This window comes from Rhinoderma darwinii, chromosome 9 (genome assembly GCF_050947455.1).
Source record: "Rhinoderma darwinii isolate aRhiDar2 chromosome 9, aRhiDar2.hap1, whole genome shotgun sequence".
In the NCBI taxonomy this organism is placed as follows: domain Eukaryota; kingdom Metazoa; phylum Chordata; class Amphibia; order Anura; family Rhinodermatidae; genus Rhinoderma; species Rhinoderma darwinii.
The window spans coordinates 24,625,166-24,651,265 of record NC_134695.1 but is presented as its reverse complement, the minus strand read 5'-3'; the positions used below and the strand labels follow the sequence as shown (position 1 = coordinate 24,651,265).

At 43.9% G+C, this 26,100-nt stretch overlaps 1 protein-coding gene across 1 annotated transcript in view; it reads right to left on the bottom strand.

The window, feature by feature from the left end:
- LOC142660297 (serine/threonine-protein kinase D1-like) overlaps nucleotides 1-26,100 on the bottom strand; it is a 256,966-nt gene that overhangs the window by 41,149 nt on the left and 189,717 nt on the right. Inside the window, exons 14-16 of the mRNA XM_075836887.1 lie at nucleotides 21,460-21,566; nucleotides 16,827-16,988; nucleotides 15,085-15,183 (exon numbers count right to left, since the gene is read on the bottom strand). Of these exons, the coding sequence (XP_075693002.1) occupies nucleotides 15,085-15,183; nucleotides 16,827-16,988; nucleotides 21,460-21,566 (368 nt within the window). The remainder of the gene's footprint in view (nucleotides 1-15,084; nucleotides 15,184-16,826; nucleotides 16,989-21,459; nucleotides 21,567-26,100) is intronic.

The window sequence follows — 26,100 nt, the reverse complement described above, 5'->3', positions numbered from 1 at the left end:
CCCAGAGCTGGGGCCCTCATCTATCTGATATTTATGACATATCCTGTGGATATGTCATAAATGTCCCTCGTGGGAAAACCCCTTTAAGCTTAAAGGGGTTATCCGGGGACCAAACATTGCATTCCAATAATATATTTATGTGAAACTAAGTAACTTACTAATATACTTTAATTACAAATTCTGTACTAAATGGTTTAGTTCAAACCTCATGAATTATTCAGGAAGTGCAGGAGCTTTTCTAATAGTGATGACGCAACGACACAGCCCCACGTGACTGAGCTCTTGCTTCGTGTACTGTTTCGTGAACATGACGACAAGGGGCTTTCACATTGCCTATTGCTTGAGTCCCGAGCAGAGCATCAGCTAGCGCTTTGCTCGGTACTCCAGCACTGCTCCCGACGTCCATATTTGGTCAATTCAGGGGTTTCCGATCGCTGGAGTCCCCGAGCAGAGCATCAGCTGATAATAATATAATTTATTATAATTTCTCTTGACGGTGTCTGGCTGTCACTTATAGCTGCGCATCCGACCGACTATTTTCTGTACAGCCATTATTCTATAGTGCCTATAAAAACACATTGCTGTAGAATAAGGCCTATTAATTAGTGAATTAAAAAGGTGTCTTGTTGGTCACTAAGGTATATCTTTAAAATGCTGTTTGGTACTTTAGTGCATGTTATATTTTATGTAAATATCTGGCATAAAGGGATAAATGATACACTACATGAACAAAAGTTTTAGTACACACCTCTTAATAATGAAATTCAGGTGTTTCATTCAGTCCCATTGCCACCGGTGTGTTAAATCAAGATTCTAGCCCCTAATGACCAGCCTATTTTAAACCTTAACCCCTTAACTCTCAGTGACATACTATTCCGTCATGGAAACCATCCCGTTTGCGCTCCATGACGGAATAGTACGTCACGGGAGTAACGGCCATTTCGGCCGTCTTCCCGACACATACAGGAGCTGTGACAGCTGCTGTCTCATACAGCAGCTGCCGCAGCTCCTACAGCGGGGACCGATCGCTGTGTCCCCACTGATTAACCCCTTAAAAGATGCTTTCAATAGCGTTCGCAGCTTTTTAGGGGTTAAGCTACCATCGCCGGCCTGCTACAAGATAGCGGCCGGCGATGGTGACTATAGCAACCGGACGCCTAACAATGGCGTCCAGCTATGCCATCGACGGAAGCCTAGTGGGTCCTGACAAAGTCAGGACCCACTATGCTTGCTGTCAGTGAGTAGCTGACAGCTCTAATAATTATTAGAATTGCGATCAGGGCCTCCTGTCCTCAAGTCCCCTAGTATATAAACAAACAAATAAACTATACATAATTGGTATCGCCGCGTCCCTAACGGCCTGAACTACAAAATTATTTTGTTTATCCCGCGTGGTGAACGCCGTAAAAGAAAATAATAATAAACCGTACCAGAATCACAATTGTTTGGTCACTTCACCTCCCAAAAAATGGAATAAATAGAGATCAAAAAGTCGCATGTACCTAAAAATGGTAATGATCGAAACTACAGTTCGTTACGCAAAAAACAAGTCCTCACACGGCTTTATTGGTGGAAAAATTAAAAAGTTCTGGCTCTTAGAATATGGCAAAACAAAAAGTAAATGATTTTTTACAAAAGGTATTTTATTGTGCAAACGCCATAAGACATAAAAAAAACTATAAACATATGGTATCGCCGTAATCGCATCACCCCACAGAATAAAGTGAATATGTCATTTATAGCGCACGGTGAACGCTGTAAAAAAAAATGTAATAAAAAAACAATAGTAGAATTTCTGTTTTTTAGTCACCAAGCCACTTAAAAATAGAATAAAAACTGATAAAAAAGCTGCATGCATCCCATGAAACTACAATGAATTCCTCAAGGTGTCTAGTTTCCAAAATGGGGTCACTTTTTGGGGGTTTCCACTAATTTGGCACCACAAGACCTCTTCAAACCGGACATGGTGCCTAATAAAAAGGAGACCTCATAATTCTCTAGGTGCCCCTTTGCTTCGGAGGCCGGTGCTTCAGTCCATTAGCCACATGTGGGCTATTTCTCAAAACTGCAGAATCTGGGCAATAAATATTGAGTTGCGTTTCTATGGTAAAACCTTTTGTGTTATAGGAAAAATTGGTTTAAAAAGTATTTTCTGACCAAGAAAAAAAATATATGTAAATTTCACCTCTACTTTGCTCTAAATTCCTGTGAAACACCTAAAGAGTTCATAAACTTTCTAAATGCTGTTGTGAATACTTTGAGGGGTCTAGTTTCTAAAATGGGGTGTTTGATGGGGGTGTCTAATATTTAGGCCCCTCAAAGCAACTTCAGAACGGAACCCTAAAAAACAATAAATTAGGCAATACTTCGCTTCTAAGGCTGGGTTCACACGACCTATTTTCAGACGTAAACGAGGCGTATTATGCCTCGTTTTACGTCTGAAAATAGGGCTACAATACGTCGGCAAACATCTGCCCATTCATTACGACGACGCGTAAATTGACTGCCTCGGCAAAGAAGTGCAGGACACTTCTTTGCTACGTAATTTGAGCCGTTCTTCATTGAAGTCAATGAAGAACAGCTCAAGATTTACGAGCGTCAAAGACGCCTCGCATAATGTGAGGAGGAGCTTTTACGTCTGAAACGAGGCAGCTGTTTTCTCCTGAAAACAGTCTGTCTTTTCAGACGTAAAAGCAAGCTAGCGTGTGCACATACCCTTACATTACATTATACTGATAATGAGCAGTGCCCACCTTGAGATGGCCCCAGTTTTGACCATTTGTATAAACGGAGACCCCTATTAGACCGTTTCAGTGCCCGGTTTTCCCATGCATACACCCCCGAGAAGTCTATTTCTATTGATGAGTCCTTGGTAGATTTTAAAGGGGGGCTTCAATTCCGCCAGTACCTGCCGAGTAAGAGGGCAAGGTATGGTGTGAAGATGTATAAGCTGTGCGAGAGTGCATCAGGGTATACCTACAAATTTAGGATATATGAAGGGAAGGACAGCAGTATTCAGCCCCCAGAATGCCCCCCCCCCCCTTACTGGGAGTTAATGCAAAAACTGTGTGGGATTTGGTGCACCCACTGATGGACCAGGGTTACTACCTCTACCTGGATAATTTTTATACCAGCGTCCCACTCTTCAAGTGCCTCTCTTCCAGAAGTACTGCGGCATGCGGCACTGCTAGAAGAAATCTGAGAGGCCTCCCTAAGACTCTGCTTGGGCAAACACTCAGAAGGGGTGAGAGCAGGGCACATTCTAGCAGCAACATATTGTGTATCAAGTACAAGACAAGAGAGATGTCCTTGTATTGACAACAATACATGGCCACACCAGTACCCATGTACCTGTACAAGGTACCGGTACAGAGACCCCCAAACCAGACTGCATCCTGGACTACAATAGGTACATGGGAGGGGTGGACTTGTCAGATCAAGTCTTGAAGCCCTACAGCGCCATACGGTGTGTTATAAGAAGCCTGCCGGGCACCTCATTATCAATAACCTAATCTTTAGAGACCAAGAAGGGGGCACCCAGTACTTCTGGAAGCGAGGCCACACGCATCATACCAGGGCAACATTTTCCAGAAGAAGTTCCCCAAACTGGCAAGAAGGGAAAAAGTCAAAAGAGGTGCAAAGTCTGCTATAAGAGGGGGATAAGGGAAGACACAATATATCAATGTGACACGTGTCCCGAAAAACCAGGGCTCTGTATGAAAGTGTTTTAAAATTTACCAAACATCCCTTAGATTTTTCATCTGCCCTGATGCACTCCACACAGCTTATCCCCCTCATCTTTCCCTTTTGAGCCCTGCTGTGTGCCCAGGCAGCTGATAACAGCCACATGTAGGGTATTGCCGTACCCAGGAGAACCCACATTACAGTTTATGGGGTGTATATCTCTGGTGGCGCATTGCGGGGCACATTATATTGGACACTGAAATAGCATATATATATAGAAAATTGCAAATCTCACACTGTACCATCTGCTGCGCGTTACCTTTTACAAAATACGTGTGGGGTCAAAATGCTCACTACACGTCTAGATGAATGTCTTAAGGGGTGTAGTTTTTAAAATGGTGTCACTTCTCGGGGGTTTCAACTGTACTGGTACCTCAGGGGCTTCTGCATATATGACTTAGCACCAGAAAAGCTCCAGTAGGCCAAATGGTGGTCCTTCCCTTCTGAGCCCTGCCGTGTGCCCAGGCAGCTAATAACAGCCACATGTAGGGTATTGCCGTACCCAGGAGAACCCACATTACAGTTTATGGGGTGTATATCTCCAGTGGCACATGCTGGGCACAATATATTGGGAACTGACATGGCATATATATATATATAGAGAAAATTGCAAATCTCACACTGCACCATCTGCTGCGCATTATCTTTTACACAGTGCCTGTGGGGTAAAAATGCTAACTACACCTCTAGATGAATGTCTTAAGGGGTGTAGTTATAAAAATGGGGTCACTTCTCGGGGGTTTCAACTGTACTGGTACCTCAAGGGCTTCTGCACCAGAAAAGCTCCAGTAGGCCAAATGGTGGTCCTTTCCTTCTGAGCCCACCCATTTGCCCAAACGGCGGTTTATCACCACAAATGGGGTATTGCCGCACTCAGGACAAATTCGGCAACAAAATGGGGTATTTTGTTCCCTGTGAAAATAAGAAATTTTGATGAAAAAATGACATCTTATTGGAAAAAATATATTTTTTTTAATTTCACAGCCCAATTCAAATACGTGCTGTGAAAAAACGGTGTGGTCAAAATGGTCACAACAACCATAAATCAATTCCTTGAGGGGTGCAGTTTCCAAAATGGGGTCAATTCTGGTGGGTTTCCATTGCTTTGATATCTCTAGGGCTCTGCAAATGCGACATGGCACCCGAAAACCAATCCAGCAAAATCTGGACTCCAAAGAACACACAGCGCTCCTTCCCTTCTGAGGCCTCCCATGGGCCCAAACTGCAGTTTATTGCCACAAATGGGGTATTGCCGCACTCAGGACAAATTGGGCAGCAAAATGGGGTATTTTATTTCTTGAGAAAATAAGAAATTTTATCAAAAATTACATCTTATTGGAAAAAATGTCATTTTTTAAATTTTACAGCCCAATTCAAATACGTGCTGTGAAAAAATTGTGTGGTCAAAATGGTAACAACAACCATACATGAATTCCTTGAGGGGTGTAGTTTCCAAATGGGGTCACTTTTGGGGTATTCCCACTGTTTTGACACCTCAACACCTCTTCAAACCTGGCATGTTGCCTAAAATATGTTCTAATAAAAAAGAGGCCCCAAAATGCACTAGGTGCTTCTTTGCTTTTGGGGCTTGTGTTTTAGTCCACGAGCACACTAGAGCCACATGTGGGACATTTCTAAAAACTGCAGAATCTGGACAATACAGTAGTAGTGTTTCTTTTGTAAAATCTTCTGTGTTATAGAAAAAAAATGGAATATAATTGAAATTCAGCAAGAAAAATGAAATTTGCAAATTTCACCTCCACTTTACTTTAATTCCTGTGAAATTCCTAAGGGTTAAAAAACTTTCTATATGCTGTTTTGAATACTTTGAGGGGTATAGGTTTCAAAATGGGGTATTTTATGGGGGTTTCTAATACATAGACCCCTCAAAGCCACTTCGGAACCGAACAGGTACCTTAAAAAAAAGGCTTTTCAATTTTTTTTTCAAAATATGAGAAATTGCTGTTTATGTTCTAAGCCTTGTAAAGTCCAAGAAAAATAAAAGAATGTTCAAAAAACGATGCCAATCTAAAGTAGACATATGGGAAATGTGAACTAGTAGCTATTTTGGGTGGTATAACCATCTGTTTTACAAGCAGATGCATTAAAATTCTGAAAAATGCAATTTTTTTATACATTTTCTCTAAATTTGGCAATTTTTCACCAATAATCACTGAATATATCGTCAAAATGTCACCACTAACATAAAGTCCAATGTGTCACGAGAAAACAATCTCAGAATCGCTTGGATAGGTTTAAGCATTCCGACGTTATTACCACATAAATTGAAATACGTCAGATTTGAAAAATGGGCTCTGAGCCTTAAGGCCCAAACTAGGCTGCGTCCCTAAGGGGTTAAAGAGGCTCTGTCACCAGATTATCAAATCCCTATCTCCTATTGCATGTGATCGGCGCTGCAATGTAGATAACAGTAAAGTTTTTTGTTTTTTTTAAAACTATCATTTTTGCCCAAGTTATGAGCAATTTTATATTTATGCAAATTAGCTTTTCAATGGACAACTGGGCGTGTTTTCTCGTATTTCCAACTGGGCGTGTATTGTGTTTTTGGGCGTGTTTACTTGTTTTACCAAGTGGGCGTGTTTACTTGTTTTACCAACTGGGCGTTGTGAATAGAAGTGTATGACGCTGACGAATCAGCATCATACATTTCTCATCGTTCCCACCCAGCTTCTTTCACAGCAGACACAGCGTGACGTCACCCACAGGTCCTTCAACCTTGTCGTCGGACAAAGAAGATACATCGGCACCAGGCGTCCAAAAGGTTAATATGCTCGTCTCTAGGGAGTTTGCTATGCTTACCTGCACATACCCTGCACTGTACTCTCTGACACCTGGTGCTGATGTGTCTTCTCTCTTCCGACGCCAAGGTTGAAGGACCTGTGGGTGACGTCATCATTCCCAGACAGCTTCTTTCACAGCAGACGAGCATATTAACCTTTTGGACGCCTGGAGCCGATGTATCTTCTTTGTCCGACGACAAGGTTAAAGGACCTGTGGGTGACGTCACGCTGTGTCTGCTGTGAAAGAAGCTGGGTGGGAACGATGAGAAATGTATGATGCTGATTCGTCAGCGTCATACACTTCTATTCACAACGCCCAGTTGGTAAAACAAGTAAACACGCCCAGTTGGTAAAAACACAATACACGCCCAGTTGGAAATACGAGAAAACACGCCCAGTTGTCCATTGAAAAGCTCATTTGCATAAATATAAAATTGCTCATAACTTGGGCAAAAATAATCGTTTTTCCCAAAAAAAACAACTTTGCTGTTATCTACATTGCAGCGCCCATCACATTCAATAGGAGATAGGGATTTGATAATCTGGTGACAGAGCCTCTTTAAGGACCAAGCTATTTTTAGCGTTTTTCCATTGTCGCATTCCAAGAGCTATAACTTTTTTATTTTTGCGTCGACATAGCTGTGTATGGTCTTGTTTTTTTCAGGACAAGTTGTATTTTTTAATAGCATAATTTTGGGGTACATATAATTTATTGATTAACTTTTATTAACTTTTTTGCGGGGGTAATTGAAAAAACCCCATAAATTTAGACCTCACTTTTTTACGTCTTAGATTTACGCCGTTTACTGTGTGGTATAAATAACATAATAACTTTCTTCAGTGGCTCATTACGATTGTGAAGATACTAAATTTATATAGATTTTGTATGCTTTACTACTTTTACACAGTAAACACTTTTTTTTCAAAATTATTTGTTTTTGTTTCGCCATGTTTTAAGAGCCATAATTGTTTTATTTTTATGCCAATGCAGCTGTATAAGGGCTTGTTTTTTTTGCGGGACGAGATCTAGTTTTTATTGGTACCATTTTGGAGTACATGCAACTTTTTATCACTTTTTATCTAATTTTTTTGAAGACATGATGAACATAAAACAGCTAAATTCTAGCATTGCTTTTAAATTCTAGCATTCACCGTGCGGGTTAAATAATGTAATCGCTTTATAGGTGGGGTCTTTACGGACGCAGAAATACCAAATATGTGTAATGTTTTCATTTTTTTTTTTCATATAAAATTATTTTATTAGGGAAAAAGTGGGTTTTTTATTTGGGATTTTTATTTATTATTAACTTTATTAAACTTTTTGATAACTTTATTTTTAGTCCCATTAGGGGACTTCACTATGCGATCTACTTATTGCTTTTATAATACACTGCAATACTTCTGTATTGCAGCGTATTATTGCCTGTCAGTGTAAAACCTGCTAGGTCATGCCTCAGGCATGGCTTAACAGGCATCCACTACAAGCAGACCTGGGGGCCTTTGTTAGGGCCTCGGCTGCCATAGAAGCCGTTGGCACCCTGCGATTACAATCGCAGGGTGCCGATGGGGTGAGACAGGGAGCACCCTTCCTCCAAAACCACTTGGATGCAGCGCTCGCTATTGAGCGCCACATCTAAAGGGTTAAACGGGTGAGATCGATGTTGAAATCAATCCCGCCCGTTTGTGCAGGTGTCCGGCTGTCTTTAGACTGCCTGACACCCGCTTTAGCCAGCACAGGACACCCGTGCCGGGCTTATGTCAAAGTGGCGTGAAAAGGCGACGCTCTGGCATAAGTACCCTTAATGGCCGCCGTGAAAAGGCGTATTGTTTGTCGTTAAGGGGTTAAAAAAGCTCACTGAATTCCAGCGTGGTACTGTAATAGGATGCCACAGTTGCAACAAGTCAGTTTGTGAAATTTCTACCCTCAAAGATATTCCCACGATCAACTGTGAGTGGTATTATTGCAAAGTGGATACGTTTAGTAATCAGAGCAACTCAGCGATGAAGTGACAGTCCTATTAAAATTACAGAGCGGGGTCGCCGTGTTCTGAGGCGCATAGTGCATAAAATTCGCCAACGCTCTGCTCACTCAACAGCTGCAGAGTTCCAAACCTCCTCTGACATTAACATCCGCACAAAAACTGTGTGCTGGGAGCTTTATGGCATGGGTTTCTATGGCAAAAACTGCTGCATGAAAGCCTTACATCACCAAGCACAATGCCAAGCGTCGGATGGAGTGATGTAAAGCATGCCACCACTGGACTTTGGAGCAGTGAAAACGTGTTCTGTTGAGTGACGAATCACGCTACTCTGACAGTCTGATGGGCGATGTCACGATTTAGGGGTTTGTGGCCCCACCAGGCCGCTCCTATTTACTTCCGAGTCATTTCCTAATATCACCAACTGTGGTGAAAAATAAATATGAACTTCGAGACATTCAGAGATTTCACAGAAAATTGCATCCGAGAACCTAACAATTACCACACATTTCCAAAGAATATGAATCTAATCCGCCCCTTCTTCTCCACATCTGGGACAAATATCTTTCTTGCTATTATATATTTTACCCAGCAAGTGAGGAGTATAATAGAGTCTATGAACTAATTTGAATTAAAGTTAATTAACATTTTCTTAATGTTTTTATAAACAGTTTCCCATTGAATCTTTCCAATTGCGTTCAACTCTTTCTCCCAGTTAGGAGCACTTTTAAGTTTTAACTGTTCTGCCTTCCTTTCTATTAAATATTTATTGTCAAAATGAAGAGCGTAGAAAAGATACACCTTGTATCGGGCGCTCTTGTGTGGATAGTTCAGAACCATCGGATAGTATTAAAAACAATTTATTTGGTAGACATGCTAAAATGTATAAAATACAAGTGCTGCAATGTGTTTCAACCTCGCACTGAGGTCTTCATCAGGCATATCTGACGAAGACCTCGGTGCGAAGTTGAAATGCGTTGCAGCCCTTATATTTTATACCTTTTAGCATCTCTACCAAATAAATAGTTTTTAATACTATCCGATGGTTCTGTGGACTCGCTGAACTATCCACACAAGAGCGCCCGATACAAGGAGTATCTACGTTCCTCATTTTGACAATTACTTGGCCACAGCAGGAACTCAAATCTTGGAGCTACAAACCGAGGGTCTGCTCCGGAGGATTCCTGATACCAGGGTGAACACACCCGATATGCATCAAAGTTGAGTTGTGCCGATGATTCCGCACAACATTATCAGGTGAGTCAATCAAGATCCACTTGTACAGATTTTATTCTCTTAAAGTACATTATCACCTTAGAGGAGCGCCATTTCTCTCTATTTTGTTTTTTTATATAAAGCATATTAAATATTTATAGAACCTTGGCAGGGTTTTTTTTTCCCCAATCTCCTGTTCTCGTAACAATTTATAAATTACATTCATAGAGTCTTTATTAAAAATCTCCTCTTTTAGTATGTGTAATTGCATGTTCCATTTGGGCATATAAAAATCTCTCTTTCTGATAAACCAAATTCCTCCACCAATCTTTCCCATGGCTTAATTGTACCCCCCTCCGCAACATCCTTATTCCTTTTATTCCTTATTCCTTTTAACTTCAAAGGCGGTAACTCTTGAATATCTTTAAATTCAATGAGGTTCATGTTATGCCATAACGGCGAAAAATACAACGATCCCCTACGATCCAACTCCTTCCCCAATAGTGTCCAACATTTATGTAAATTTCTAGAAGATGAAATTTGCTTAAAATTACCATAATTTAATTGTCCCGATTTCAAAACCTCATAAATGTCTGCCTAATACCCCTTAGTTTTTTTAGTTAACTACTGTAAAAAAATCCTCATTCCTCCATTCCTTTATAAAGTCCATAGCGATATGCTGCCAAGGAGCATCAGGAACTGGCAGGTGTAGTAGCAGGCCAGCAGGTTTGGAGCGGGTAGATTTGTTCGAGACACAGCTCATACATGAGGAGCCATAGTCCGCAACATCTCCAGGCAGAGTGGGCCACCAATAGTGACGAGCTATCAAGTCCTGTGTCCTACGGACTTCAGAGTGCCCAGCTAGTTTAGAGTTGTGTCCAAAACTGAGAATTCTCTTCCAGTGAGCAAGACGGACAAAAGTCTTTCCAGGAAGAATATCTCTAATTTTCAGAGGTTTAGCAGCAATAATCCTAGATGGATTCACATTCTTGTCTGCAGGACGTAAGTGAAGCAAAAACTCAAATCGGGCGAAGAACAACGACCATCTGGCTTGACGTGGATTTAACCGTTGAGTCGAATGTAGGTACGTGAGGTTCTTGTGGTCTGTGTAGATCATAATAAGATGGATAGCACCCTCCAGCAAGTGTCTCCACTCCTCTAAGGCCAACTTGACGGCTAGCAATTCCCGATCCCCAATGGAATAGTTGCGTTCTGCTAGGGAGAATAATTTTGAGGAGAAGCCACAAGCCACCATCTTGCCTTTAGAGTTCTTTTGGCATAGTAGTGCTCCCGCACCTACAGAAGAGGCATCCACCTCCGGAAAGAACTGCCGAGAAGCATCATGGTGATGGAGAACAGATGCGGAGATGAAGGCGCTCTTGAGATCAGTAAACGCAGATTCTGCCTCCGGAGGCCAAACCTTAGCATTCACCCCCTTCTTGGTGAGGGCCAAGATTGGGGCATTCAGAGATGAGAAATTCGGGATGAATTGCAGATAGAATTTTTCAAATACCAAAAATCGTTGGATGGACCGAAGACCCTGTGGTCGTGGCTATTCTAAGACAGATTTAACCTTCTCTGGCTTCATCATGAGACCACGGTCAGATACTATGTAACCCAGGAAGGGCAGAGAGTTTCTCTCAAACTCACATTTCTCGAATTTAGCATATAGGAGATTCCCCCATTCCCCCGATGTGTCAATAGATCGGGTGAGTAAATCAGGATGTCGTCCAGATGGACCACCAAACAGATATACAACAGGTCTCGTCAAATCTCATTTACAAACTCCTGGAACACAGCTGGAGCGTTACATAGTCCAAAGGGCATCACGAGTTATTCGTAATGGCCACCTCGAGTGTTAAATGCGGTTTTCCACTCATCACCCTTGTGGATACGGATCAAATTATAAGCTCTGCGTAGATCCAGCTTTGTGAGCACCTTGGCCCCACAAAACATATTGAAAAGTTGTGAGATAAGCAGCAGGGGATACTTATTCTTAACCGTAATTTGGTTCAGGCCCCGGTAGTCGATACATGGACGAAGAGATCTGTCCTTCACGAAGAAGAGTCCGGCTCTTGCTGGAGAGAATGAGTTCCGGATGAACCCTCGTTCAAGGTTCTCCTTAATGTAGGCAGACATGGCTAGGGTCTCTTGCAGGGAGAGAGGATAAACTCGACCTCGAGGTGGCGAGGCGTCGAAGTAATTCAACAGGGCAATCGTAGATGCGATGGGGAGGAAGAGTCTCTGCTGCCTTCTTACTGAAGATATCCGCAAAACTAGCATATAGAAGATTCCCCCATTCCCCCGATGTGTCAACAGATCGGGTGAGTAAATCAGGATGTCGTTCATAGGAATCGATAACTTGGGAGAGGCTTTGACACTTTGCGTCGACCCACCTAGGATTGTCTCTCCAACCAACTCTAGGTGCTGGAGTTTCCCAGCTTCATAGACATTTGCGCACAAAATGGCCTTTAAGGCCACAATACAAATACAGACCTGTAGAGCGTCTGTGCTGTTTCTCCTGCTGGGACAGTTTGACTCTGTCTACCTGCATAGGTTCCTCAGGTAGGGCAACAGGAGAAGGCAATAGCGGTCTCTGGAACGAGGGTGCCAGTCTGTGAAAAAGTCTCCCGCTGAACCTCCTGAGCACATTCCTGGATTCTCATGTCGACCTGGGTAGCCAACAGGATAAGAGAATCCAGGGTAAAAGGAAGATTGCGGGCTGCTAGCTTGTCTTTAATGTGCGAGGACAGTCCCTGCCAAAAGGTCGTCACCAACGCCTCATTGTTCCATGCCAACTCTGTTGCCAGGGTATGAAAGGAGATAGCATACTCTACTACTGTGGCCCCTCCTTGCTTGAGGGTTAGCAGAGTGGCCACTGCATAGGATTTTTGACCCGGCTCCTCGAACACAGTACGAAAAGTCTAGGAATAAAGCTAGGTTCGAGACTTCAGATCCGTCATGTTCCAAGATGGGATTCGCCCATGCCAGGGCTTTGCCAGCAAGAAGGGAGATGATGAGCGCTACCTTGGCCTCATCAGAGGGGAAGAGATGAGCTTGTAGCCTAAAATGAATGATGGATTGATTGAGGAAACCTCTACAGGCTCTAAGGTCACCCTCATAGCGGGGAGGAGGAGGCAACAAAACTGTGGATCCGCAACAGACAGGAGGAGTGACGTGTAGTGGAACGGCAGCAGCATCTGGAAGAGGAGCAGGGGGTTGATCCAGTTGGGCGATGATGGAGTTTACAGCCAGAAGGAGTTGATCCTGGCATGCACGCAGATCACGCATATCTGTTTGTATTACCTGAACTGCGGTCTTAGATTGGCCAGCGGGTTCCATGACCTGAGCATACAGTCACGATCTAGGGGTATGTGGAGCCACTAGGCCACTCCTCCATAGCGGAGAGGCAGCTGGCCAGGCCACAATCTATGCAAAATCTTTATAAAAATTTGTAGCACAAGGGTACCTGAGATAGTCCAAACAGTGGAAGAGGCTCTGGCATAGATGGGGCTAGATGTGGCGGGTTGCACCAGACGTGGAGGATGATACCAGAAATGGCAGATGACACCAGATGTGAAGTATAACAGCAGGTGTGGCAGGTTGTGCCAGACGTGGCGGATGATACCAAGGAGTGGCAGATGACAACAGACATGATGTATAAAAGCAGGAGTGGCATGACATGACTCCAACATTAGACAGGCTCAGGAACAAAACACAGTACAGGATACAGGAAGCAGGGCATGGGAACACTGGCAGCAGGATAACACTAAAAGTACCATTTGCAATATGAACATGGAAAAACTACAACGACGCTCAGGCAAGGCATGGAAGGGCGGAGCCCTTTTTATAGTCCAGGGTGATCTCGGGATAGTTTAGGGAAACTTTAGAGAGTGCGAGCTGGCCCTTTAAGGCCGCACAGTCAAGGACTGTGGAAGGCCGCGCCAGCTGGCGTCTCCGTGGCGGGAGACACTGGAAGATGGCCAGGAGGCTGCGGTCACGCCGTTCGCTGAAGGTCAGCAGCGGTGGTCTGCAGCCGCAGTTGTAACAGGCAAGTCTACATTTGGAGAATGTCAGGAGAACGTTACCTGCCGGACTACATTGTGCCAACTGTAAAGTTTGGTGGAGGAGGGATAATGCTATGGGGTTGATTTTCAGGGGTTGGCCTAGACCTCTTAGTTCCAGTGAAGGGACATCTTTAAGCTTCAGCATACCAAGATATTTTGGACAATGGGATTCTTCCAACTGTGTGGGAACAGTTTGGGGAAGGCCCTTTTCTGTTCCAGCATGACTGTGCCCAAGTGCACGGTTGGGTGAGTTTGGTGTGGAAGAACTTGACTGGCCTGCACAGAGCCCTGCCCCATCCAACTCCTTTGGGATGATCTAGAATAGAAATTGTGAAACAGGCCCTCTCGTCCAACATTCGTTTTCTCATAAATGCTCTTCCATATAAATGGGAAAACATTCCCACAAACACTACAAAATCTTGTAGAAAGCCTTCCCAGAAAAGTGGAAGCTGTTTTAGCTTTAAACGGAGGGGGACGGACGAACGACGACCAACTCCATATTAATGCCTATGGTTTAGAATGGGAAGTAAAAAAAGCTGCTGTAGGTGTAATATGTAGGTATTCCAATGCTTTAGGCCCCATGCACACGACCGTACTTCTCATCCATCCGTAAATACTGTCCTTAAATACGAATCCCTAGTCATTTATAGTAATCCGTAAATCATCCGCATATATGGAAGGGTGTTCGTAAATACGTTGCATTCGTATTTACGGATCCACAAAAAAACAGGGAGGAATCTAGGGTAATCCCGAGGCGTCACATAGCAATGCTTCTGTAATGACAAACGGCTACAGATGCACATCCGTAGCTGTCTTTAATTACGGAAGCGCCCATAGACTTCTATGGGGAGTCTGTGCTGTAATTATGGACAAAAAAAGGACATGTTCTATAATTTCTACGGCACTGACACCCATTCGTAAAAATACGGAAAAGTGTCCGTAGCCCATAGAAATTAATGGGTCCGTAATTACAGTTCGTAATTATGGATCATAAACACGGTCGTGTGCATAGTCCATATAGTGTATGTCACAATTCTGTGTCTGTCATGCCCAAAAAATTTCTGATTCGGTCAGTAATTGGTGGATAAATTGTGCAATACATTGATAAATGAGGCCCATGTTATGATTAACATTTTTCATAAGTACTTCAGATGTTTTCCCTTTAAAGACGACAGATTGATATATGAGCCCAACTGTGTGCAGCTGCATGGCCAAATGCATTCATACTATGTCAATTGTTACTTGTTAGCAAGCCTTTTTATTTGGCCTCATTCTTACTTGTGGGAATGGATCTTCTGTCGCCAAGAGAACATTCTCTGGTTTGAGATCACAGTGAACAATACTCCTTGAATGAAGTTGACGTAGCGCTACCAATATCTATGGGGGGGGGAGACATTTTTAAATTATACATTTTTTAGCAATTTACAAAACCTTTAATGTATGCAGTGTTTATACATTATGCTTACATGGAATGTTGCACCTATACACATGGTTTGCATATTTTATTTCATATTATATTAGTGAGAAGAATGCAATTTTATACTTTAATAAAGACTGTTCTTACATTGAATATTGTATAATTTATCTTCTTCAATCGAATCTGGTTTTGCACACTGATTAACTACATCAGTAAAGGGGGTTTTACACTGGGCGATTATATGCAGACAAACGTTCATATAACGCTCATTACCGATGATTGCCCTGTGCAAACGCTCAATCATCTGCTGATCGTATAGTTTTAAGAAAATAAAATATTATCGTTGTCAGCAGCACATTTACCTGTGTAAACAAGGAGATGCGCTGCCGACATGATAATAATGTATGGGGACGAGCGATCGTAGTAACGACCGCGTCCCCATCCATAGCTCCGTGTGACAGGAGCAAACGAGCACCGATCAACGATGTCTCGTTGATCGGCGCTCGCTGCACCGGACAAGTGTCGACCGGTGTAAAAGGCCCTTAAGTCTCTTACTCAGGGCGTGGGCGGTGTAGGCAGCCATCTAGGAAGCCATTAATGTAGGGGTGCACAATTTATGGATTAAAAAAAAAAAAGAAGTGTTCTGCCTTTAAATTTTTTTATTAAACCAACTGGACACTGGGACCAAGATGCTGATAATACTGTACATGTTGGGATAATACTGTGGATGAGCACTTCCCTTTAGTGAGTCAGGGGGCAATTTAATGAACTTTTGTACATCAATCAACTATTAGGGTATGTTCACACCCTGGCCCCCTCCAGACACTGATTGACACTTTTCTGCATATGCACAGTTAGGGTATGTGCACACATAGTGTTTTCAGGCGTATTTCGGGGCGTTTACGCCTCGAAAAACGCATGGAAAAACGACCTGAAAAAACGGAAGCAGACCGCCTACAAACATACGGCGTTCTGTTCCGACAGGGCGTTTTTTTACGCCTCGTTTTCCAAAAACGGCATGTAAAAAGACGCCTGCGAAAAATCAGTGCACGTCACTTCTTGGGATGTTTTTGGAGCCGTTTTTCATTGACCCTATAGAAAAACAGCTCCAAAAACGGCCGTAAAAAATGCAGTGAAAATTGCGAGTGGCTTAAAAAACGTCTGAAGATCAGGAGCTGTTTTCCCTTGAGAAAAAAGCTCCGTATTTTCAGATGTTTTTGAGTTTGTGTGTGCACATACCCTAATAGGGAGAAAAGTGTCAATCAGCGGCTGGAGTGCAGGGGGAGATGGGCGAAGCGGGCATATATGAATATACTTGGACTCATCGCCAGCAGCGCTGGGCACGCACCTTAAGTGCAAAGTCATTATACACATAAACTATAAAACATTACTAACTCAGTGATAGCACGCAAAAATCAGCGTGTTTGTCACATATTTATGCTACCCTCAGACACTGCAGAATTAATATGTGGAAGATGCGTTTTAAGCCATCCTGCAGCCCAAGACTTGTTTACGTGTGTATCGCCTAAACATCCATGGCTATTGTGAGTCAACTTGATACTAAAATAATGATTTACACTAAAAATAGTAATAATTATTTTACCTGAGTCACAATAAACCTTGTGATCCTTTCAGGGAGTCTGCCTTTCTCACTTGACAAAATCATTTCCAACATATCACCATGCAACTTCTCCATCACTACATAAATCCGTTCAGGGGTCTCACACATAGCTTCAAGGTCAACGACACCAGGGCAGCGCAAGTTCTAAACAAAACAAGCCATAATTCTATAAGCAGGTAGTATTGTAGAATTTGGCATATACAGGATGGCACCATGTAAATTATAATTACATTTATTTCACTATTTAATAAGTATTGCATAATGTACGTAAATTTCGACAACTATGAATGCACTTCTTACTGGTATTAATTATAGTTTTAAACCGTTAAACCATAACATAAAACCACTGAAAGGTGAAATGAATAACATTGATGAACTCGTTACAATGGCATATTCATCAATGTTACAAACCCACCTGTCAAGGGTTGGGATATATTAGCAGTTCTAGGGCAAGGATCTGAGCAAATTTGACAAGGGCCAAAATGTGATGTTTAGACGACCGATCTTGTGGGGTGTTCCTAATATGCAGTGGTAAGTACCTACCAAAGAGATCCAAGGATGGACTACCAGCGACAGGGTCATGGGCATTCCAGACTCATTGATTGCCGTGGGGAGCGAAGACTAGCCAATCTGATCCGATACCACAGAAGAGCTACTTTAGTACAAATTGCTAAAAAAATAATAATGCTGTCTGTGATTGAAAAATGTCAGAACACAGAGTGCATCCAGTGCAATGTGGCCCTGGGCAAAGTTAAAAGTGGAGCCCCAGATGCTGAATTACTGTATCAATAATACAGTCAATACAGTTTCTAGATGGGACCCTTGCATAGGCCAGCGTGATCAAATGACGTCCTCCTGCCTGCCTGCGCAGGGACTCTGTCTCAACATCGTATAGGCTGCAGGCCTCAAGTGGCAAGCCGGCAGAGGTAGTGTGATGCTCTGGGCAATGTTCTGCTGTGAAACCTTGGGTCCTGGCATTCATGTGGATATTACTTTGACACGTACAGCGGCAAAACTACTGCTGTGGCAGTCATGACCGGTGGCGTGGCTAGCAGTCCTTAGGATGCAGGTACTATTGAACACTATAACAGAGCAGGGAGGTATATCCCTGCTCTGCCATAGGCTACAGGCCACATTCGGTTTGTAGCCTATCAGGCGCAGGGTCAGGATCCCTGCACAGGCTGGCGTGATGGGATCACTGGATCACGCCTGCCTACGCAAGGATCTCAACGGCGTTGAGGAGCTGCTCCGTTCGCCAGGGGAACGGGACCTACGTGAGTATATATTTTTTTTGCTTGGGGGCGATATGTCGCACTATATACAAGGAAGGTGGGAGCGCTATCTACAAAGGGGGGTTGTATAGCACTGTACAAGTGGGGCTGTACAACACTGTCTACAGGGGGGGCTGTACAGCACTGTGTACAGGGGAGGTTGTATAGCACTGTCTACAGAGGGGGCTATATAGCACTGTCTACAGGGGGCTGTATAGCACAGTCTACAGGGGGCTGTATAGCACAGTCTACAAGGGGGCTGTATAGCACAGTCTACAGGGGGGCTGTTTAGCACTGTCTACAGGGGGGTCTGTATAGCACTGTCTACAGGGAGGGGGTCTGTATAGCACTGTCTACAGGGGGGCTGTATAGCACAGTCTACAGGGGAGGTTGTATAGCACAGTCTACAGGGGGGTCTGTATAGCACTGTCTACAGGGGGGGGTCTGTATAGCACTGTCTATAGGGGGTCTGTTTAGCACTGTCTACAGGGGGGGCTGTATAGCACTGTCTACAGGGGGGCTGTATAGCACTGTCTACAGGTGGCTGTATAGAACTGTCTACAGGGGGACTGTAAAGCACTCTCTACAGGGGGGGCTGTATAGCACTGTCTACTGGAGGGCTGTATAGCACTGTCTACAGGAGGGCTGTATAGCACTGTCTACAGGAGGGCTGTTTAGCACTGTCTACAGGAGGGCTGTATAGCACTGTCTACAGGAGGGCTGTATAGCACTGTCTACAGGAGGGCTGTATAGCACTGTCTACAGGGGGGCTGTATAGCACTGTCTACACGGGGGCTGTATAGCACTGTCTACAGGGGGGCTGTATAGCACTGTCTACAGGGGGGCTGTATAGCACTGTCTACAGGGGGCTGTATAGCACTGTCTACAGGGGGACTGTATAGCACTGTCTACAGGGGGGCTATATAGCACTGTCTACAGGGGGGCTGTATAGCACTGTCTACAGGGGGGCTGTATAGCACTGTCTACAGGGGGGCTTTATAGCACTGTCTACAGGGGGGCTGTAAAGCACAGTCTACAGGGGGGCTGTATAGCACTGTCTACAGGGGGGGCTGTATAGCACTGTCTACAGGGGGGGCTGTCTAGCACTGTCTAAAGGGGGGCTGTATAGCACTGTCTACAGGGGGGGCTGTAAAGCACTGTCTACAGGGGGGGCTGTAAAGCACTGTCTACAGAGGGGGCTCTATAGCACTGTCTACAGGGGGCTCTATAGCACTGTCTACAGGGGGGGCTGTATAGCACTGTCTACAGTGGGGCTGTATAGCACTGTCTTCAGGGTCACTGTATACCACTGTCTACAGGGGGGCTGTATACCACTGTCTATGGGGGGGGCTGTATAGCACTGTCTATAGGGAGGCTGTATAGCACTGTCTACAGGGGGGCTGTATAGCACTTTCTACAGGGGGGCTGTATAGCACTGTCTACAGGGGGCTGTATAGCACAGTATATAGGGGGCTGTATAGCACTGTCTACAGGGGGTGTATAGCACTGTCTACAGGGGGGCTGTATACCACTGTCTACAGGTTCGCTGTATACCACTGTCTACAGGGAGGCTGTATAGCACAGTCTACTGGGGGCTGTATAGCACTGTCTACAGGGGGGCTGTATAGCACTGTCTACAGGGGGGGTGTATACCACTGTCTACAGGGTCGCTGTATACCACTGTCTACAGGGGGCTGTATACCACTGTCTACAGGGGGGGTTGTATATCACTGTCTACAGGGGGCTGTCTAGCACTGTCTATGGGGAGGGCTGTATAGCACTGTCTATCGGGGGGCTGTATAGCACTGTCTACAGGGGGGGGCTGTATAGCACTGTCTACAGGGGGGCTCTATAGCACTGTCTACAGGGGGGGGCTGTATAGCACTGTCTAGAGGGGGGGCTGTATAGCACTGTCTACAGGGGGCTGTATATGCCCCCTGTAGATACTGCCACATTCCCTCTGTAGGTAGTGCCATCACAGCCCCCTGTAGGTAGTGCCACACAGCCCCCTCTAGGTATTGCCACACAGCCCCCTTGTACATAGCACCCCTGTAGATGGCACACCCCTGTAGATGGCACAACCCCTTCCTGTAGATAGCGCCACTGAAGGGGACCGCTCCAGGAGAAGTCCCTGACGTCACTGTCCATATATGGACAATAACGTGAGGGACCCCTCCTGAAGCGGAATCCCCAGGCCACAGCGGCCGACGCTGTGGCCGGAGATTTTGCTCCAGGGGAAGTCCCTGACTTCACTATCCATATGGACTTCTCCTGGTGTGGTCCCCTGCTTCTGAAGCGGAATCACCAGCCACAGCGGCCCGAGATTCCACTCCAGGAGAATTCCCTGACGTCACTGTCTATATAGTGACATCAGGGACTTCTCCTGGAGCGGAATCGCCGGCCACAGCTGTGTCAGGGACGGCTGTGACCGGGGATTCCACTTCAGGCAAAGTCCCTAACGTCACTGTCCATTGCCAAAGCTGTGGCCAGGGATTAGGGATTCCGCTCCTACAGGGAGCAAAGAAAATCTCCTCTTCCTCCTCACATGCACTTCTCACTGTGAGGAGGAGAAGAGAGCGAGTGGCAGAAAGCACGGCCATCACTCGGATCACATCCAAGTGACAGTCGTGTTTTACACGACTCCATAGACTTCTTGGTATTTTCCATTTTTACTGGAACGTCAAAAAATCGGACGTGTGAATAGCCCCATTTGGGGTCTATTGTTACTAAAGCGGCCGCCTGACGACCGTTCAAAAACAGGTCGTAACACGGCTGCAAATCCCTGTCGTGTAAATAGGGCCTTACGGGACTGCCGCTAACATCTTGGTGCCAGATACCACAGGACACTTTCAGAGGTTTTGTGGCTTCAATGGGTCATAGCTGTTTTGGTGGCACGAGGGGTACCTACACAATATTAGGCAGGTGGTTTTAATGTTATGGCAGACCAGTGTATACATAGATTAGTAGGCACAGAGACCAGAGCCGTAACTAGGCGGTATAGAGGGTGCAGTTGCAACCAGGCCTTGGATCCTTAGGTGGCCTAAAATGTCCCTCTGACCCATCCGAAGGGACCAGTACTATAAATTAAATGTGATAGTTTGGATTCCCTGTTACAGATTTTGATACTGGGGCCCAGGAGCTTCCTGTTATACCTCTGCTAGAAACTTTACTAGATGAAGCAACCATTGCAGATGAGAACATATTCTTTAAATCATGGCAGGAAAAAAAAGATGTGAACTTCAGGCATTACCAACCCTTGTACTGGTGACCCAGACTGCATTTTTTTCTTTCATTTGAATAGTGACATATGCCATTGAGCTTAATTTATCTCTCCTGATTTATACCTGCAATATGGCCACTTCGTTTCTGAGCTGACTTTCTTGTCTGCTGGGAAATCTGAGTTTATCAATGATTTTTATTGCAACATCTCTCCCAGTTTTTCGATGCTTTCCTGAAAAACAAGATTTTTTTATTCTCATCATAATTACATAGTTACATAGTACAGTTGAAAAAAGACACATGTTCATTAAGTTCAACCAAGGGATGGGAAAGGGATGGGAAAAATTTCTACACATTGACATAGGAGCTAATATTTTTTCGATCAAGGAAATTATCTAAGCCTTTTTAAAGCCATCTACTGTATCTACTGTGACCAGTTCCTGTGGTAGACTATTCCATAGATTCACAGTTCTCACAGTAAAGAAGTCTTGTCGTCTCTGCAGATTGAACCTTTTTTCCTCCAAACGTAGGGAGTGGCGCCTTGTTTTTTGAGGGGGTTTTACATGGAACAGGATTTCACCATATTTTTTCTATGTGCCATTCATATATTTGAGTTAATCATGTTCCCCCTTAGTCGTCTCTTTTCAAGGCTAAATAGGTTTAATTCTATTAATCTTTCTTCATAACTTAGATTCTCCATGCCCCATATTAGTTTCGTTGCTCTTCTTTGTATTTTTTCCAACTCCAGGGCATCTCTCTATGAACTGAAGCCCAAAACTGAACTGCATATTCTAGATTAGGCTGCACTAATGCTTTGTAAAGTGGTAATATTATATCCCTGTCCTGCGAGTCCATGCCTCTTATTACACGACAATATCTTGCAGGCCTTTGAAGCAGCAGATTGACATTGCATGCTTTTATTTAGTTTATGATCTACAAGTACACCCAGATCCTTCTCAACAAGTGACTCTCCCAGTGTAGCTCCCCCTAGGACATATGATGAATGCAGATTGTTGGTACCCAGATGCATAACTTTACATATATCTACATTAAACCTCATTTGCCAAGTGGATGCCCAAACACTCAGTGCATCCAAATTAGCATGCAATTTACTAACATCTTCTATAGACTGAACAATACTACATAGCTTGGTGTCATCTGCAAAAAAAAGAAATAGTGCTATTAATCCCATCCTCTATATCATGAATTAATAAGTTGAATAATAGTGGTCCCAGCACGGAACCCTGGGGTACAACACTCATAACCGGGGACCATTCAGTGTAGAAATCATTGACCACAACTCTCTGGACGCGGTCCTTGAGCCAATTCTCAATCCAATTGCAAGCTATACTTTCTAAACCTATAGTCCTTAATTTACCCATTAGACGAGTATGAGGGACAGTGTCAAATGCCTTCACAAAGTCCAAAAACACTACATTCACAGCGGCCCCTCTGTCTGGGCTTCTGCTCACCTCTTCATAAAAACAAATCAGGTTGGTTTGACAACTAGAGAATCTCTAAATATTATGAAGAGGGGACAGAAATAACTGAACTAAGCTCTTAAAAGAACTCTGGTCCCGTGGCCTTGTACACATTTATTTAATTTTATTTAGCTTGGACCATATCTACATTCAGCCAATTCACTATATTAATTAACCCCTTCCTGCTCCTTGACGTACTATTACGTCATGGCAGCTGTATCGTTCGCGCTCCATGCCGTAATAGTATGTCTCGGGAGTAACGGCCGTTTCGGCCGTCCTCCCGACATATACAGGAGCTGTGACGATGCTGTCTTGTTCAGCAGCTGTCACAGCTCCTACAGCGGGGACCGATCGCTGTGTCCCCGCTGATTAACCCCTTAAAAGCCGCGTTCTATAGAGATCGCGGCTTTTTAGGGGTTAAGCTGCCATCGCCGGCCTGCTACGCGATAGCGGCCGGCGATGGTGACTATGGCAACCGGACACCAAACAATGGCGTCCGGCTATGCCATAGACGGAAGCCTAGTGGGTCCTGACAACGTCAGGACCCACTATGCTTGCTGTCAGTGAGTAGCTGACAGTTATAATACACTGCACTACGCATGTAGTGCAGTGTATTAGAATAGCGATCAGGGCCTCCTGCCCTCAAGTCCCCTAGTGGGACAAAGTAATAAAGTTAAAAAAAATTTGTGTAAAAATAAGAAAATAAAAGATTTAAAAGTAATAAAAGTAAAAATCCCCCCTTTTCCCTTATCAGTCCTTTATTATTAATAAAAATATATAAACAAACAAATAAACTATACATAATTGGTATCGCCGCGTCCGTAACGGCCTGAACTACAAAATTATTTCATTATTTATCCCGCACGGTGAACGCCGTAAAATAAAATAATAATAAACCGAACCACAATCACAATTCTTTGGTCACTTCACCTCCCAAAAAATGGAATAAAAAGAGATCAAAAAGTCGCATGTACCGAAAAATGGTGCTGATCGAAACTACAGTTCGTTACGCAAAAAATAAGTCCTCGCACGGCTTTATTGATTGAAAAATAAAAAAGTGCTGGCGCTTAGAATAAGGTAACACAAAAAGTGAATGATTGTTTACAAAACGTATTTTATTGTGCAAACGCCAGAAGACATAAAAAAAAACTATAAACATCTGGTATCGCCGTAATCGTATCGCCCCGCAGAATAAAGTGAATAAGTCATTTATAGCGCACGGTGAACGCTGTAAAAAAAACGAAAAAAAAAAACAATAGTACAATTGCTGTTTTTTAGTCACCACGCCAACTAAAAATAGAATAAAAACTGATCAAAAAGCCGCATGCACCCCAAGAAAACTGCAATGGATTCCTCAAGGGGTCTAGTTTCCAAATTTGGGTCACTTTTGGGGGTTTTCCACTGTTTTGGCACCACAAGACCTCTTCAAACCGGACATGGTGCCTAATAAAAAAGAGGCCTCAAAATCCTCTAGGTGCTCCTTTGCTTCGGAGGCCGGTGCTTCAGTCCATTACCGCACTAGGGCCACATGTGGGATATTTCTCAAAACTGCAGAATCTGGGCAATACGTATGAAGTTGCGTTTCTCTGATAAATCCTTTTGTGTTATAAAAAAAATGGTATAAAGAGGATTTTCTGACAAAAAAAAAATGTAAATTTCACCTCTACTTTGCTCTAAATTTTTGTGAAACACCTAAAGGGTTCATAAACTTTCTACATGCTGTTGTGAATACTTTGAGGGGTCTAGTTTCTAAAATGGGGTATTTGATAGGGGTTTCTAATATATGGGCCCCTCAAAGCAACTTCAGAACTGAACTGGAACCTAAAAAAATAAATAAATTAGGCAATACTTCGCTTCTTACATTATACTGATAATGAGCCGTGCCCACCCCGAGATGACCCCAGTTTTGACCGTTTGTATAAACGGAGACCCCTATTAGACCGTTCCAGTGCCCGGTTTTCCCAAGCATACACCCCCGAGAAGTGTATTTCTATTGATGAGTCCCTGGTACATTTTAAAGGGAGGGTTCAATTCCGCGAGTACCTGCCGAGTAAGAGGGCAAGGTATGGCGTGAAGATGTATAAGCTGTGAGAGTGCATCAGGGTATACCTACAGGTTTAGGATATATGAACGAAAGGCCACCCCCAAACCAGACTGCATCCTGGACTACAATAGGTACATGGGAGGGATGGACTTGTAAGATCAAGCCCTGAAGCCCTACAGCGCCATGCGGTGTGGTATAAGAAAATGGCCGGGCACATCATACAGATGGCATTGTACAATGCGTACATGCTACGTCGATGTGCAGGCCAGACGGGAACTTTCCTGGAATTTCAAGAGGTGATTATCAAGAACCTAATCTTTAGGGTCCAAGAAGGGGGGGCACACAGTACTTCTGGAAGCGAGCCCACACGCATCGTACCAGGGCAACACTTTCCAGGAGAAGTTCCCCAAACTGGCAAGAAGGGAAAAAGTCAAAAGAGGTGCAAAGTCTGCTATAAGAGGGCGATAATGGATGACACAATATATCAATGTGACACGTGTCCCGAATAACCAGAGCTCTGTATGAAAGTGTTTTAAAATTTATCATACATCCCTTGGTTTATAATTTACCCCAATTTTACTTACCCTGATGCACTCCACACAGCTTATCCCCCCTCGTCTTTCCCCTCTGGGCCCTGCTGTGTGTCCAGGCAGCTGATAACAGCCACATGTAGGGTATTGCCATACCCGGGAGAACCCACATTACAGTTTATGGGGTGTAGGTCTCCGGTCAAAATGCTCACTACACCTCTAGATGAATGCCTTAAGGGTGTAGTTTTTAAAACGGGGTCACTTCTTGCGGGTTTCAACTGTACTGGTACCTCAGGGGCTTCTGCACACATGACTTCGCACTAGAAAATCCCCTGTAGGCCAAATGGTGGTCCTTTCCTTCTGAGCCCTCCCATGGGCCCAAACGGCAGTTTATCACCACAAATGGGGTATTGCCGCACTCAGGACAAATTGAGCAACAAAATGGAGTATTTTATTTCTTGTGAAAATAAGAATTTTTGAGCTAAAATGACATATTATTGGAAAAAATATATTTTTTTTTAATTCCCAGCCCAATTCAAATAAGTTCTGTGAAGAAACTATGGAGTCTAAATGGTCACATTACCCATAAATGAATTCCTTGAGGGGTGTAGTTTCCAAAATGGGGTCACTTCTGGTGGGTTTCCATTGCTTTGATACCTCTGGGGCTCTGCATATGCGACATGGCACCCGAAAACCAAACCAGCAAAATCT